Source organism: Chiloscyllium punctatum, chromosome 9 (genome assembly GCF_047496795.1).
Source record: "Chiloscyllium punctatum isolate Juve2018m chromosome 9, sChiPun1.3, whole genome shotgun sequence".
NCBI classification, from domain to species: domain Eukaryota; kingdom Metazoa; phylum Chordata; class Chondrichthyes; order Orectolobiformes; family Hemiscylliidae; genus Chiloscyllium; species Chiloscyllium punctatum.
This window is the reverse complement of record NC_092747.1, coordinates 5,451,934-5,469,112: the sequence shown is the minus strand read 5'-3', so window position 1 is coordinate 5,469,112 and position 17,179 is coordinate 5,451,934. Positions and strand designations below refer to the sequence as shown.

Below are 17,179 nucleotides of genomic sequence, written 5' to 3'. Positions count from 1 at the left end.
GAATGAGGGGGAGCCTAAAGAAACCTATAACATTCTAACAGGACTAGACAAAGTAAGTACAGGAAGGATGTTCCCACTTGTCAGGGAGTGCACAACCAGGGCTCACAGTCTCAGGATATAGGGTAGGCCATTTCAGACTGAGATGGGGGAGAAATGTCTTCACCCAGAGAGTGGGGAGCCTGAGGAATTCTCTGCCACAGAAAAAGCTGACCTTAAAACAGTGAATATTTTTGAGAAGGAGTTAGACCATAAGACCATAAGACATAGGAGCAGAAATTAGGCCATTCAGCCCATCTATTCTGCTCCACCATTCAGTCATGGCTGATACGTTTCTCAACCCCATTCTCCCAATTTCTCCCTGTAACCATTGGTCCCCTTGATACTCAAGAACCTATCTAACTCCGTGTTAAATATACTCAGTGACCTGGCCTCCATAGCCATCTGTGGCAGTGAATCCCATAGATTCCTCACTCTCCGGGTGAAGAAGGTTTTCCTTATCTCTGTTCTAAAAGGGTCTTCCCTTTATTCTAAGGCTGTGCCCTTGGGTCCTAGTCTCTCCTACCAAAGACCTTCCCAGCATCCACTCTGTCCAGGCCATTTAGTATTCTGTAAGATCACCCCTCATCCTTCTAAACTCCCTGAGTATAGACCCAAAGTCCTCAAACATTCCTCATACGTTAAGCCTTTCATTCCTTAGACCATTCTCATGAACCTCCTCTGAACACACTCCAGGGCCAGTCCACCCTCCCTGAGATATGGGGCCCAAATCTGCACACAGTACTCCAAACGTGGTCTGACCAGAGCGTTATAGAGCCTCAGAAGTACATCTCTGCTTTTATATTGAAGTACTCTCAAAATAAGTGTCAACTTTGCACTTGCCTTCCTAACTACTGATTCTCTACTGGAGAGAATCCTGGACTAGAACTCCCAAAGCTCTTTGCACTTTAGACTTCTGCATTTTCACCTCATCTAGAAAATAGCCCATGCCTCTCTTCTTCCTAACAAAGTGATGACCTCGGACTTCCCACACTGTACTCCATCTGCCACCGCTATGCTCCCTGTCCCAACCTGTCCAAATCCTTCAGCAGCCTCCCCACCTCCTCGGTGCTATCTGTCTTTGTAATAAGATGTAATTTTACAGGCGAAAGGGATCAAAGGGATGAGGAGAAAGTGGCAATGGGGACTGAGTTGGATGATCGACCATGATCATATTGAATGACAGAGCAGACGCAAGGGGCTGAATGGCCTACACTGCACCTAGTTTCTGTTTCTAGCTCTTGATCTATAGCCCTTTCGATAACACAGTGTCCAAGTGTTTTATATTTGTTATGCAAAGGAGGGACACAGTGTTGAAGGCTCCTGTCTTGCACCCATCAGGACAAACACAAGAATGCCAGATTTCGAATGATCAAAATCATTTATCCCACAGGAGATAAACGGGTGAAGAAGCTGATTGGCTGACAAGTCGGAGAAAGTGAGGACTGCAGATGCTGGAGATCAGAGCTGAAAATGTGTTGCTGGAAAAGCGCAGCAGGTCAGGCAGCATCCAAGGAGCAGGAGAATCGATGTTTCGGGCATGAGCCCTTCTTCAGGAATCACAAGTCACCAAGTTCCCTACAGATTAGGGAGTGGCAAATCTAACCGCTCTATTGTAAAAAGAAAAGGGAGAGATAACAAGCAAAGAACGACAGACCAGTTGTGGGGAAAATGCTTGAGTGTGTCCCTAAAGACGTGATAATACAACAGTTGGAAAACATTAACAGGTTTGGTCAAAACTACCATTGGTTTAAAAAAGGCAAATCACACTCAACAAATCTATTGGAGTTTGTTTTTGAGGATGTAACTAGGAGACTAGATTAAAGAGAAACAGTGGATTTGGATTTTCAAAAGGCTTTTGATATGATCTCTCAATGAGGCCCCTTTATTCTGAGATGATTTATAGAAGCCCTACAATGTGGGAGCAGGCCATTCAGCCCATCAAGTCCACACTTATCCTCCAAAGAGCATCCCACCCAAACCAAACACCTCTCACTCCTTCCTTGTAACCCTGCATTTCCCATGGCTAACCTACCCAAGCCTGCACATCTCTGCACACTACGGACAATTTCCCATGGTCAGTCCGCCTAACTTGTGCATCTTTGGACTGTGGGAGGAAACCGGAGCACCCAGGGGAAACCCACACAGACACGGGGAGAATGTGCAAACTCCATACAGACAGTCGCCCAAAGCTGGGATTGAACCCAGGTCCCTGGTGCAGTGAGGCAGCAGTGCTAACCACTGAGCCACCGTGCCAACCTATCAGGCAGTACATCCCAAATGACTCGTGTGTGTGGAGAAAGGTTTCCTCATCACTTTACGATGTTTAAACCTCTGTGTTTAATTTGCAAATTCATTCCTCTACATTCTCCCCGCTAGCTGATGACTTATTGTCTGGACTAGGCAATGTAATGTCCTTAACTCTAGTCAATCAGAACCCATCCTTGTCCTTTCCCAGGCATCCTGTCTTCAGTCCTCCACAATCAACACTCACCCCACTTTCTCATCTCTCCTCAACACTATGTTTTCTGAGAATACTTAGCACCAAATAGGGTCATAGAGGTGTACAGCACAGAAATACACCCCTCCGTCCAATCCTTCCATGCCGACCAAAGATCCTAAATTAATCCAGTCCCATTTGCCAGCACTTGACCCATATCCCTCCAAACCCTTCCTATTCATATACCCATCCAAATGCCTCTTAAATGTTGAAATTGTACCAGCCTCCACCACATCCTCTGGCAGCTCATTCCATACACGGACCACCCTCTGTGTGAAAACGTTGCCCCTTAGGTCTCTTTTAAATCTTTCCCCTCTCACCTTAAACCTATGTTCTTTATTACTTTTGACTATTCATCCTATTCCTGCCTGGCACCCCTCAGCCTCCCACACTCCAGAGAAAACAGCCCCAGCCTGTTCAACCTCTCCCTGTAGCTCAAACCCTTCAGCCCTGGCAACGTCCTAGTAAATCTTTTCTACACCCTTTCAAGTTTCACAACATCTCCTCCATGGATCTTGTTGCCCTTCCTTGAAACAGGTTTCAGGAATAGCCACAATATCATATTTCCATACGGCACCTGTGTGTATAGCTCAGCAAACGTATGTTGCCCATTCATCACTGCCCTTGCTCAGCCTTACAGAGGGCATTTAAAAATCAGCCAGACTGTTGTGTGCCTGGAGTCACGTGTAGGTCAGATTAGGTTAGGATGGCAGATTTCCTTCTCTAAGGGACATTAGTGAACATGATGGGGCTTTACAACAATTGAAAATGGCTACACAGTCAACCATTATTAGACTTTTAATTCTCTTTTTCCTTTTTTAAATTGAATTTAAACTCCATGGCAAGACTCAAACCCGGACCCCCAGACCATTCTCTGGGTCTCGGGATGACGCGTCTAGCAATAACACCACTAGCCCATCGCCTCCCTCTCTACAGCGATAGCTCCATATACATCAATGTCATTGCAACCAATATGCCCCTTATAATGTTATACAATATGAAGGCAAACAGCCCCAGGCAGTTTGAAGAACAGAAAGAGCTTTCAATAACAATCAGGTGGGAATGATGTTATTATTTATCAGAGTGGTAAGGTATTAGCATAACATGAATAATAAATCAAATTTTATCCGCCTCTTGACAGCTACAGTGTAGGGGAACAAAAATAACTCAAATTAAACAATATGTGACTGACAAACGCAATACAACACAAACTAAAAGGCAGCAGTATCACCCACAATATCCTAGAGGAGGTCTCACCATCAACTAACACTAACCACTGATAACCAACATTCACAACTGCAGTGTGGACCAGCTACAAGGTGCACAGCAGGAATTCACCAAAGATCCCCTGGCAGCACCTTCCAAACCATAAACCATAAAACTTAGGAGCAGGCCATTCAGCCCATCGAGTCTGTTCTATCATTCAATGAGATCACGGCTGATCTGATCATCCCCAACTCCACTTTCCTGCCTTTTTCCTTGATTCCCTTCCTGATTAACAATCCCCCCCCTCTCAGCCTTGACTAGACCCAATGCCCCAGCCTCGATGGCCCTCTGTGGTAAAGAATTCCACAGATTCACTCCCCGCAGAGGGAAGAAATTCCTCCTCACCTCACGTAAGTCAGACCAGGTGAAGACGGCCAATTTCTTTCTGTAAAGGGCGTTAGTGAACCAGATGGGTTTTTCCAACAATTGGAAATGGTTACACAGTCATTGTCCGACTCTGAATTCAGATTTTGTTATTTATTTGAAATCAAACTCCATGGTAAGATTCGAACCCAAGTCCCCAGGGTTTGTCTTAGACTCTGCCTCTGTAAGGAGGTGATGGCATCATGGGATTATCACTGGATTGTTAGACCTTCCCTCCATACCAGGCAACATGCTAGTAAATTTTCTCTGAACCCTTTCCAAAGCTTCCACAGGTAATGTCCTGGGGACCCGGATTCAAATCCTACTGTGGCAGATGGTGGAATTTAACTCCAAAATAAATCTGAGTTTAAGAATCTTACGATGACCACTGTCTGGGAAAATTCTTGGCGTTCAGGGATGTGCAAGTTACATGGGTTAGTCAAGGGAAGTGCAGGGTTAGGATAGGGTGGTGGACTTATGACACTAAGGTCGGTAGAGTTGTTGTTAGTGCTGAAGGATGTTGCAGGTTACAGAGGGACATAGATAAGCTGCAGAGCTGGGCTGAGAAGTGGCAAACGGAGTTTAATGCGGAAAAGTGTGAGGTGATAGTAACAGGAATACAGAATACTGGGCTAAATGATAAGATTCTTGGGAGTGTAGATAAGCAGACAAATCTCGGTGTCCAAATACATAGATCCTTGAAAGTTGCCACCCAGGTTGATAGGGTTGTTAAGAAGGCGTACAGCTGTTAGCTTTTATTGGTAGAGGGACTGAGTTTTGGAGCCATGAGGTCAGGCTGCAGCTGTACAAAACTCTGGTGCGGCTGCGCTTGGAGTATTGTGTACAGTTCTGGTCGCTGCATTATAGGAAGGATGTGGAAGCTTTGGAAAGGGTGCAGAGGAGATTTACTAGGATGTTGCCTGGTTCGGAGGGAAGGTATTATAGGGAAAGGCTGAGGGAGTTGAGGCTGTTTTTGTTGGAGAGAAGAAGGTTGAGAGGTGACTTAATAGAGGCATACAAGATGATCACAGGGTTAGATAGGGTGGACAGGGAGAGCCTTTTTCCTTGAATGGTGTTGGCTAGCACAAGGAGACATAGCTTTAAATTGAGGGGTGATAGATATAGGACAGATGTCAGAGGTGGGTTCTTTGCCCAGAGAGTAGTAGGGACATGGGACGCACTGCCTGCAATAGTAGTAGATTCGCCAACTTTAAGGGTATTTAAATGGTCATTGGATAAATATATAGATGAAAATGGAATAATGTAGGATAGATGGGCTTCAGATTGGTTCCACAGCTCGGCACAACATCGAGGGCCGAAGGGCCTGTACTGCGCAGTAATGTTCTACGTCCTATGTTCTATCTGGGTGGAATGCTCTTCAGAGGGTCAGTGCAAACTCACAAGGCCAAACGGCCTCTTTCCACATTGTAGGGATGCTAACCAGCACCGTGGTCAATCCTACAGATCCTGTCAGAAGTCCCATGACACCAGGTTATAGTCCAACAGGTTTATTTGAAATCACTAATATTCGGAGCACTGGTGAAGCCAGTTCACCTGACGAAGGAGCAGTGCTCTAAAAGCTTGTGATTTCAAATAAACCTATTGGGCTCTAACCTGGTGTCATGGGACTTCTGACCTTGCCCACCCTAGTTCAACACCGGAACCTCCACATCATGGCGACAGACATACATGGGGGCATTATTCGTTCACACACACACACCCACCTCCAATACCCTGGCTAGCCGTGTATGGCTGTTCTCTCACTGTTGGCCCACCCAAGACTTCTGGAATTTTCCATCTCTGATCAGGATTACCATGAACTATTAAGTTTTCTTTTTTATAAATCCCTTTCATATGAGTGGGTGACAAAACAGGATTTAATTACCCAAATGTGTGAAGAGGTTCCTGGCAACTTGAAGTAAGGCCTGTAGAGAGAGGGGGAGAGAAAGAGAACGGGTTTTAGTAACAGTTCGATGATTAGTATGGTCAATGGGCAAACAGACATCAATCCAGAGTTCACCGTTAATGGACACAGCTAGGTATGAGCAGCTCTTTCATATTATCATTGCAGTGAAGAAGGGTAGGTAACTGGACTCTATATGTTAATGCTGCTTTCTCTCCACTGATGCTGCCAAATCTGCTGAATTAGAGTCAGAGACGTCTACAGACTGGAAACAGGCCCTTCAGCCAGCTTTCATAATTAAACTAGTCCCATTTGCCTGTTTGGTCCATATCCCTCCATACCCCTGTCGAAACGTTTCTCAAATGAAAAAAATCATACTCGCCGCCACCACTCCCTCTGGCAGCCTGTCCCAGACACTCACCACCCTCTGTGTGAAAAGATTGCCCCTCTGGACCTTTTGTGTCTCTCCCCTCTCACCGTCAACCTATGCCCTCAGTTTTAGACTCCCCTACCCTCGGGAAAAGCTATCCTCTATCTACCCCATCTATGCCTCTTGAAGTCATCCTTCAGTCCCCCCTGTATTCCAGGGAAATAATCCCAGCCTGTTCAACTTCTCCTGGAGCTCAAATTGTATTCAATTGTTCCAGCAATTTCTATTTTACTTCCATATTATTACATTTATTCCTTCTCTTTCATTGTCTCACTGACTCTCCCTCTGGTGTCAGCAATCACAAGATATGAATAGGAGTCATGAGGCACATTTCCCAGTTTTGACTGAAGTCATCCAGAGGTGCAGAACTGCTTCTGAACCTGCTTCAGAACCTCCCTTAAGCAAACACAGGTTTCAAATTCACACACAATCACTTACACACTCTCTTGGTCACACTTACCCTCTGTCACTCCCACACACTCTCCTTTAGTTATATACACACACTCGCACACACATATCCACTGATGTTCACACACACTTTCTCTATCTCTCACACACACACACGCAAATTCACCAAAGATCCTCAGACAGCACCTTCCAAACCCACAATCACTTCCACCTAGAGGGACAAAGGCAGCAGATACATGGGAACACCACCCCTTGCAAGTTCCCCTCCAGGCCACTCCCCATCCTGACATGGAAATATATCACTGTTCCTTAACTGTCACTGGGTCACAATCCTGGAATCCCCTCCCTAATGGACATTGTGGGTCTACCCACAGCACACGGACTGCAGCGGTTCAAGAAGGCAGGCATTCTCAAGAGCAATATATACTGGCCTACTCAGCGATGCGCACATCCCATAAGTGTTAAAAAGAACACTCTCCTGCCACACACACACACACACACACACACACACACGAAGTTGCCCGAAACGTGAATTCTCCTGCTCCTCGGATGCTGCCTGATCTGCTGTGCTTTTCCAGCACCACTCTAATCTAGACTCTGGTTTGTAGCATCTGCAGTCCTTGTATTTACCCTGAAAGTCACAATGGCCTTGAAACATTGGTTTCATTCTCCACAAATGCTGCCAAACATGCTGAGTTTCTCCAGCATTCTAGGATAGATATTTCTCCAGGGGGACAACAACAGGTGAGGTCAAAGGATTCAAGACGACAATGGGTGGGACGCAGAAAGGGATACAGGGAGAAGATGGGTGGTATTAGGGATAGCACTCCCTCAGCACTGACCCTCCAACAGTACAACACTCCCTCAGCACTGACCCTCCGACAGTGCGGCACTCCCTCAGCACTGACCCTCTGACAGTGAGGCACTCCCTCAGCTCTGACCCTCCGACAGTGTGGCACTCCCTCAGCACTGACGCTCTGACAGTGCAGCACGCCCTCAGCACTGACCCTCTGACAGTGTGGCGCTCCCTCATCACTGACCCTCCGACAGTGTGGCACTCCCTCAGCACTGACCCTCCGACAGTGCGGCACTCCCTCAGCACTGACCCTCTAACAGTGCGGCACTCCCTCAGCACTGACCCTCCGACAGTACAACACTCCCAAAGCACTGACCCTCCGACAGTGCAGCACTCCCTCAGCACTGACCCTCCAACAGTACAACACTCCCTCAGCACTGACCCTCCGACAGTGCGGCGCTCCCTCAGCTCTGACCCTCCGACAGTGTGGCACTCCCTCAGCACTGACCCTTCGACAGTGCGGCTCTCCCTCAGCACTGACCCTCGGACAGTGTGGCACTCCCTCAGCACTGACCCTCGGACAGTGTGGCACTCCCTCAGCACTGACCCTCCGACAGTGCGGCACTCCCTCAGCACTGACCCTCTAACAGTGTGGCACTCCCTCAGCACTGACCCTCTGACAGTGCAGCACTCCCTCAGCACTGACTTTCTAACAGTGCGGCGCTCCCTCAGCACTGACCCTCCGACAGTGCGGCACTCCCTCAGCACTGACCCTCTGACAGTGTGGCACTCCCTCAGCACTGACCCTCCGACAGTGTGGCGCTCCCTCAGCACTGACCCTCCGACAGTGCAGCACTCCCTCAGCGCTGACCCTCCGACAGTGTGGCGCTCCCTCAGCACTGACCCTCCGACAGTGCGGCACTCCCTCAGCACTGACCCTCCGACAGTGCGGCACTCCCTCAGCACTGACCCTCTGACAGTGCGGCACTCCCTCAGCACTGACCCTCCGACAGTGCGGCACTCCCTCAGCACTGACCCTCCGACAGTGCGGCACTCCCTCAGCACTGACCCTCCGACAGTGTGGCGCTCCCTCAGCACTGACCCTCCGACAGTGCGGCACTCCCTCAGCACTGACCCTCCGACAGTGCAGCACTCCCTCAGCACTGACCCTCCGACAGTGCGGCGCTCCCTCAGCACTGACCCTCCGACAGTGCGGCACTCCCTCAGCACTGACCCTCCGACAGTGCGGCTCTCCCTCAGCACTGACCCTCGGACAGTGTGGCAGTCCCTCAGCACTGACCCTCTGACAGTGCAGCACTCCCTCAGCACTGACTTTCTAACAGTGCGGCGCTCCCTCAGCACTGACCCTCCGACAGTGCGGCACTCCCTCAGCACTGACCCTCCGACAGTGCGGCACTCCCTCAGCACTGACCCTCCGACAGTGCAGCACTCCCTCAGCACTGACCCTCCGACAGTGTGGCGCTCCCTCAGCACTGACCCTCCGACAGTGTGGCGCTCCCTCAGCACTGACCCTCCGACAGTGCAGCACTCCCTCAGCACTGACCCTCCGACAGTGCAGCACTCCCTCAGCACTGACCCTCCGACAGTGCGGCACTCCCTCAGCACTGACCCTCCGACAGTGCGGCTCTCCCTCAGCACTGACCCTCGGACAGTGTGGCAGTCCCTCAGCACTGACCCTCTGACAGTGCAGCACTCCCTCAGCACTGACTTTCTAACAGTGCGGCGCTCCCTCAGCACTGACCCTCCGACAGTGCGGCGCTCCCTCAGCACTGACCCTCCGACAGTGCGGCGCTCCCTCAGCACTGAGCTGAATTTGTGTCTCAAACCTGTTTTGTTCACCAGCCTCTGGAAGACGCACATTGCCTCTAACCCTCTTACACCCCGATGTGAGAGTTCTTCATGAGCTCCAGCTGAGCTTCCAGAGTGGAACTGTGTCCTAGTGTTGGAGAGGGGTAGCGTTGTATTGGGAGTACGGATTGAGGCAGAGCGGGTGTAAGCTCTGCGCCTGTCAGTCACATTACCTGACATTCGATCTTCAGTTTGCGCTCTTTCTGAACAGACATGGTACTGGTCAGGACTGTTGCCGTGTACCGAAAGCAATGCCGAATCTTGTGTTCATCCAGTTCCGTGTAACTGCAGGGGAAGATGAGACATATTGTTGGGTTGTTTATACATATTGCTGCAAATAATTTTCCAACTTTAACAAAGAGACAAACACACCAGAAATCAGAGCATAAGAAGGCCATTCAGCCCATTGAGCCTGCTGTATCATTTCATCCAATCGTGGCCAATGTTCGTCTCCAATCTGACTTTGACACCCACTCCCTTTATCCCCTGGGCTCCCCAACAGACCAAAGATTTGTGTACCCCCATTTTGAATATTATCTGCAACTCTCTGGGATAAGAATGCCAAAGATTTACAACGTTTTGTCAAAAGATATATATATATACAGAGTCACACAGTACGGAAACAGACCCTTCAGTCCAACTCGTCCATACCTATTTATCCTATCCATGCCCCTCATAATTTTGTAAACCTCTATAATGTCACTCCTCAGCCTCTGTCGCTCCAGTGAAAACAGCCCCAGCCTGTTCAGCCTCACCCTGCAGTTCCAACCCAGCAAAAGTCCTTGTAAATCTTTTCTAAACCATTTCAAGTTTCACAACATCCTTCCTGTGGAAGGTCAACCAGATTTGAATGCAGAATTCTAAAACTGGCCTCAACAATGTCCCGTACGCCACAGTTGAAGAGGGTGAAGACATGACTGCCCAGCTGGTTCAGTGCGCTACGTGTTTGATGTGGCAGGTCAACGACTCTGGTGTGTCTGGCTCGTATATGTGTGGAAAGTGTGCGCACATTCAGCAATTGACCGAGCATATTGCAGCACTGACGAAAGAACTCGAAGACCTTAGGCTCATCTGAGAGAACGAGATCTTTCTGGACAAGACCTTCAGTGATGTTATTACACCAATCATGCCAGAAGCGAGCAGAAGAGAGCAGACGATGAGGAAGGCAGAGAGGAGACAGGTGCAAGAGACGCCGGGAGAAGTACCTGTCAGGAACAAGTTGAAGCTTTTGGACACAGTAGAGTCTGATGACACTGCCAGTTCGCAAGGCGGCCATGTTTGTCAATCAAAAGTTGCCGCAGAAGCAGAGCGGAAGAGTCGGACATCGCACAGAGCCGTGGTAATAGGGGACTCCATCGTGAGAGGAACTGACCGGGGTTTTTGTGGCAGCAGACAGGATTTAAGGATGGTGTGTTGCTTTCCTGGTGCTAGAGTGAAAGACATCGCGGACAGAGTGCAGGAAATCCTCAAGGACGAGGGTGAAGAGCCCAAGGTGGTGGTACACGTCGGCACAAATGATGTCGGGAAGAAGAGGAGGAACATACTACAGCGAGACTTCGCAGAACTAGGAAGAAGGCTAAAAAGCAGGACGTCCAAGGTGGTTATCTCCAGTTTGCTTCCAGTTCCTCGGGCTAGTGTGGCCAGAAACAGGGAGATAATGGACTTGAACGTGTGGTTGGGGAACTGGTGCAGGAAGCAAGGTTTCAAGTTCTTGGATCACTGGGGTATATTTTATGGTAACCATAAATTCTACAAGAGAGACGGCTTGCACCTTAATAGAACAGGGATCGGCATTCTGGCAGGCAGGTTTTCTGCTGCAACACCGCTACATTTAAACTAAGTAGCGGGGGGGAGGGGACAAGCGGGATGTTTAAAAAGGAAATTGAAGGGGTAGTTAGAACAAGAGAAGTCAAGAAAGACAACTGTATCAAGGAGGCAGAAAACTGGAAAAGGCATCATGCTGTAAAGTTGAGTGAAATAAGGGTTGAGGGGAAGGGTGAGAGCAGTAACAAATTAAAAATTCTATATATGAATACACGAAGCATTAGACACAAGGTGGATGAGCTTGAGGCTCTTTTGGAAATTGGCAGATACGATATTGTGGGGATAACTGAGACGTGGCTTCATGGGGACAGGGCCTGGGAAATGAATATTCAAGGCTACATGTGCTATCGTAAGGACAGACTGACGGGCAGAGGGGGTGGGGTGGCCATGTTGGTAAGGGAGGATATTCAGTCCCTTGCGCGGGGGGACCTAGAGTCAGGGGATGTAGAGTCAGTGTGGATAGAGCTTCGAAACACTAAGGGTAAAAAGACCCTCATGGGAGTCATCTACAGGCCCCCAAACAGTAGTCTGGATGTCGGATGTAAGTTGAATCAGGAGCTGAAATTGGCTTCTCGCAAAGATGTTACTATAGTTGTTATGGGGGATTTTAACATGCAGGCAGACTGGGAGAATCAGGATGGTATCGGGCCTCAAGAAAGAGACTTTGTGGAGTGCCTCAGAGATGGATTTTTAGAGCAGCTGGTGCTGGAGCCGACCAGGGAGAAGATGATTCTGGATCTGATATTGTGTAACGAACCAGAATTGGTCAGTGACCTCGAAGTGAAGGAGCCATTGGGAAGTAGTGACCATAATACAATAAGCTTCAATCTGCAATTTGAGAGGGAGTGGGTACAATCTGAAGTGACAATATTTCAGTTGAATAAAGGGAAATATGGAGCTATGAGGGAGCAACTGGCCAAAGTTCAATGGTGCAATACCTTAACAGGGAAGACCGTGGAGGAACAATGGCGGATATTTCTGTGTATAATGCAGAAGTTGCAGGATCAGTTCATTCCTAAAAGGAAGAAAGATCCCAGGAGGAGACATGGGCGGCCGTGGCTGACGAGGGAAGTTAAGAAACATATAAAGTTAAAAGAGAAAAAGTATAACTTAGCGAAGATAAGTGGGAAAACTGAGGACTGGGAAGCTTTTAAAGAACAACAGAGGATTAGTAAGAAGGAAATACACAGAGAAAAAATGAGGTACGAAGGTAAACTGGCCAAGAATATAAAGGAGGATAGTAAAAGCTTTTTTAGGTATGTCCAAGGCAAAAAAATGGTTAGGACAAAAATTGGGCCCTTGAAGACAGAAACAGGGGAATATATTACTGGGAACAAAGAAATGGCAGAGGAATTAAATGGGTACTTCAGATCTGTGTTCACTGGGGAAGACACAAGCAATCTCCCTGAGGTAACAGTGGCTGAAGGACCTGAACCTAAGGGAATTTCTATTTGCCAGGATTTGGTGTTGGAGAGACTGTTAGGTCTGAAGGTTGATAAGTCTCCGGGACCTGATGGCCTGCATCCCAGGGTACTGAAGGAGGTGGCTCGGGAAATCGTGGATGCGCTGGTGATTATTTTCCAGAGTTCAATAGAATCGGGGTCGGTTCCTGAGGATTGGAGGGCGGCTAATGTTGTGCCACTTTTTAAGAAGGGTGGGCGGGAGAAAGCAGGAAATTATAGACCAGTTAGTCTGACCTCAGTGGTGGGAAAGATGCTGGAGTCTATTATAAAGGATGAAATTACGGCACATCTGGATAATAGTAACAGGATAGGACAGAGTCAGCATGGATTTATGAAGGGGAAATCATGCTTGACTAATCTTCTTGAATTTTTTGAGGATGTAACTCGGAAGATGGACGAGGGAGATCCAGTGGATGTAGTGTACCTGGACTTTCAGAAAGCTTTTGATAAAGTCCCACACAAGAGGTTAGTGACTAAAATTAGGGCGCACGGTATTGGGGGCAAAGTACTAGATTGGATAGAGAATTGGTTGGCTAATAGGAAACAAAGGGTAGTGATTAACGGCTCCATTTCGGAATGGCAGGCAGTGACCAGTGGGGTACCGCAAGGATCCGTGCTGGGACCGCAGCTTTTTACAATATATGTAAATGATATAGAAGATGGTATCAGCAATAACATTAGCAAATTTGCTGATGATACAAAGCTGGGTGGTAGGGTGAAATGTGATGAGGATGTTAGGGGATTACAGGGTGACCTGGACAAGTTAGGTGAGTGGGCAGATGCATGGCAGATGCAGTTTAATGTGAATAAATGTCTGGTTATCCACTTTGGTGGCAAGAACAGGAAGGCAGATTACTACCTCAATGGTATCAAATTAGGTAAAGGGGCAGGACAGAGAGATCTGGGTGTTCTTGTACACCAGTCAAAAAAGGTAAGCATGCAGGTACAGCAGGTCGTGAAGAAGGCTAATAGCATGCTGGCCTTCATAACAAGAGGAATTGAGTATAGAAGCAAAGAGGTGCTTCTGCAGCTCTACAGGGCCCTGGTGAGACCACACCTGGAGTACTGTGTACAGTTCTGGTCTCCAAATTTGAGGAAAGACATTCTGGCTATTGAGGGAGTGCAGCGTAGGTTCACGAGGTCAATTCCTGGAATGGCAGGATTGCCTTACACTGAAAGACTGAAGCGACTGGGCTTGTATACCCTTGAGTTTAGAAGACTGAGAGGGGATCTGATTGAGACATATAAGATTATTGAAGGATTGGACACTCTGGCAGGAGGAAACATATTTCCGCTGATGGGGGAGTGCCGAACCAGAGGACACAACTTAAAAATATGGGGTAGACCATTTAGGACAGAGATGAGGAGAAACTACTTCACCCAGAGAGTGGTGGCTGTGTGGAATGCTCTGCCCCAGAGGGCAGTGGAGGCCCAGTCTCTGGATTCATTTAAGAAAGAATTGGATAGAGCTCTTAAAGATAGTGGAGTCAAGGGTTATGGAGATAAGGCTGGAACAGGATACTGATTGGGAATGATCAGCCATGATCATATTGAATGGTGGTGCTGGCTCGAAGGGCTGAATGGCCTACTCCTGCATCTATTGTCTATTGTCTATTGTCTATAACATGACATCCCAGTTCCTATACTCAATGCACTGACCAATGAAGGCAAGCGTACCAATATGATCAGCCCTCTTTCCTGAAAGTCTGACTGCCCCCACCCCAACACACCCACCCCAGGTTCTAGATTCCCTGCACAGAGGATATAATCTCCCAGGATCGACCCTGTCAAGCTCCTTCAGAATCCCAGATGTCTTAATGAGTTCACCTCTCACTCACTCCAGAGAATACTGCCTCAATTTCCTCGGCCACTCGTCATGGGATTATCCTCTTCATCCTCAGGAACAACTGATTGATCCTCGGCTATATCACCTCCATGACATAGTGGTTTTATCACTGAACTGTTCATCCAGAGACCCACGTCCTGTCCTGGGGACCCAGGTTTGCAACCACTGTGGCAGAGTGTGAACTTTGAATTCAATAAAAAAGTCTGGAGTCTATGAATTGGTTGTTGATTGTCCGATAGGATAGCCCATCTGGGTCACGAATGTCCTTTCAGGAAGGAAATCTGCCATCCTTACCTGATCTGACCTATATGTGACTCCAGACCCATGGCAATGTGATTGGCTTCCAATTGCAGTTATCCAATAAATGCTGGTCTAGCCAGTGATGAACCCTCCCACGAATGAATTTTTCAGAAATTCCTCTCTCCAATTTGGCTTACTAACCCAGACTGGCACATCACATGTGCTGTGGGTTGACCCGCAATGCTCTGAGGGAGGGTATTCCAGGAGTTTGACCCCACAATACTGAAGGGACGGTGATATGTTTCCAAGTCAGGATGGAGAGTGGCTTGGAGGGGGACATGTAGGTGCTGGTGTTCCCACGTATCTGCTACCCTTCTCAATGGTCGTTAAACAAAGCTGAGCAGTTAACTGTCAGTCATCATCTATATGGTGCATTGTCTCTGGCTTGCCTCTACCAATAAGACTCCACTAGCTAACCAACCAGCACGCTGGTCTCAGACACTACAAAGTGTTGCAAATTGTCCTGACGAGAGCAAAGCAAATAATCTGAACAAAATCGGTCTTTGTCAGAGCAGTACACAAACTTCCAGGATTGAGAGCTAAGGGAAGAAGAGGCCACACAGGATTCCTGATCATTACCTGAAGTTGCTCAGGATGTGGGGGTTGGAGGATGACAGGGTAGAGGGGATACCCCATCTCCCCCTGAGACTACTGCCTATCACAGCACAGGCAGGCCAGTGTACCATTGAGATATGGCAAGGAAAGTGACAGACGTGAAGCCTCACCCAATCACAGCTCAGTTACAGATTGAGGGGGAGGGGTGGAATGAAGGGTGAGGGAGGGATGAAGACAAGCCTCCACCACTTCCTCTGACAGCCTTATCCACATGGGCACTACCCTCTGTGTGAAAACATTGCCCCGAGCAGAGGGGGTTACACTGTGTCATAACAGTTTGGGGGCACATCACCAGGATTTGAACAGTTTAGGTGTTCCTCGCTGGGATTTGAACAGTTTGGGGGCTCCTCGCTGGGGTTTAAACAGGTTTACACAAATCCAGTCTGAGACTTGGACAGATTTGAATAGATAAAGTCTCAGTAGATTTAAACATTGTAAGTTAGTGTCGGAGATCTTTAAATAAAACATTGGTGAGACATAGTGTTTAATTTCGGTGATTTGCAGTTGGTGAAATTAAAAGTGAGAGAAATGGCTCTTAAAATTGTTAAAGTGGTTCTGGGGTTTGAAGACGATTGTCAAATTTGCCAAGGAAGTTCAGAAGGAGAAAAAAAGCCATATGTTTTGAATTAGCAAAGAGATTAGAATTGGGTTTAACCAAGGACAGAATTAAAGCTGAAATTGTAAGAGAGTTACTCAAGCACTTGGGCATGTCAGAGAAACAGACAAGTGCAGCAGAGTTAGAAAAACTTAAATTACAATTGAGGAAAATGGAGTTACAGATAAATAAGGGCGGGTGGGGGGGGGCGAAGAGAGAGAGAGAAGGTTCTTAGGTGAGCAAAAGAGAGAGAAATTGAAAACTTCAGAAGTTGCGACTTTGTCAGCAAAGTCAAGTGAACAGGATGGAGATTAAAAGAGAAGGTAGTGATATATATAAAGATGTCAAAACTCTGCCACATTTTGATGAGAAAGATGTCGAAGCCTTCTTTATTTCATTTGAAAAATTGGCCAGGCAGATGGAGTGGTCCGAGGATTTATGGGAAATACTAGTTCAGACTAAACTGGTCGGCAGAGCTAGTGAGGAATTTGCCGCGCTGTCAGATGAGGGGTCAAGAGACTATGAAGAGGTTAAACAGACTATTTTAAGTGCTTATGAATTGGTACCAGAAGCATATCGGCAGCGGTTCAGAGACAAAGAAGGAACTAAGCCAGATTTATGTTGAGTTTGAAAGAATTAAACATAGTTATTTTGATCGCTGGGTGCGCGCTTTCAAAATAGATAGGACCTTTGAAGCTTCAAGAGAGACTATTCTGCTGAAGGAGTTTAAAAACTCATTCCAGAGATGATAAGAATTCGTGTGGAGGAACAGAAAGTTCAGGAAGTGAGGAGGGCAGTGAAATTAGCAGATGAGGACATGTTGGTGCGTAAGACAAGCTTCCGGCCGGAATTTCATCCTGTGAGGGATCGATGTTGGGAAAAGGGGAGATCCTGCACTATGTAACAAAGAGGAGAGAACACTGGTAAGTGTTTACCACGGGATAGAAAAGAAGCCCAAGAGGGTG

At 47.6% G+C, this 17,179-nt stretch overlaps 1 protein-coding gene and 1 long non-coding RNA gene across 7 annotated transcripts in view; one reads left to right on the top strand and one right to left on the bottom strand.

Moving 5' to 3' along the window:
* Positions 1-17,179, bottom strand: part of pde2a (phosphodiesterase 2A) — a 404,089-nt gene that overhangs the window by 125,482 nt on the left and 261,428 nt on the right. For all 6 annotated transcript variants that reach the window (XM_072576762.1, XM_072576765.1, XM_072576764.1 and 3 more), the window contains 2 exons: positions 9,745-9,856; positions 6,051-6,090 (listed from right to left, as the gene is read on the bottom strand). In XM_072576762.1, coding sequence (XP_072432863.1) covers positions 6,051-6,090; positions 9,745-9,856 — 152 coding nt within the window. The remainder of the gene's footprint in view (positions 1-6,050; positions 6,091-9,744; positions 9,857-17,179) is intronic.
* LOC140481102 (uncharacterized) overlaps positions 16,821-17,179 on the top strand; it is a 67,358-nt gene continuing 66,999 nt past the window's right edge. The window contains exon 1 of the long non-coding RNA XR_011961467.1: positions 16,821-17,137. This is a non-coding gene — a long non-coding RNA (uncharacterized lncRNA). The remainder of the gene's footprint in view (positions 17,138-17,179) is intronic.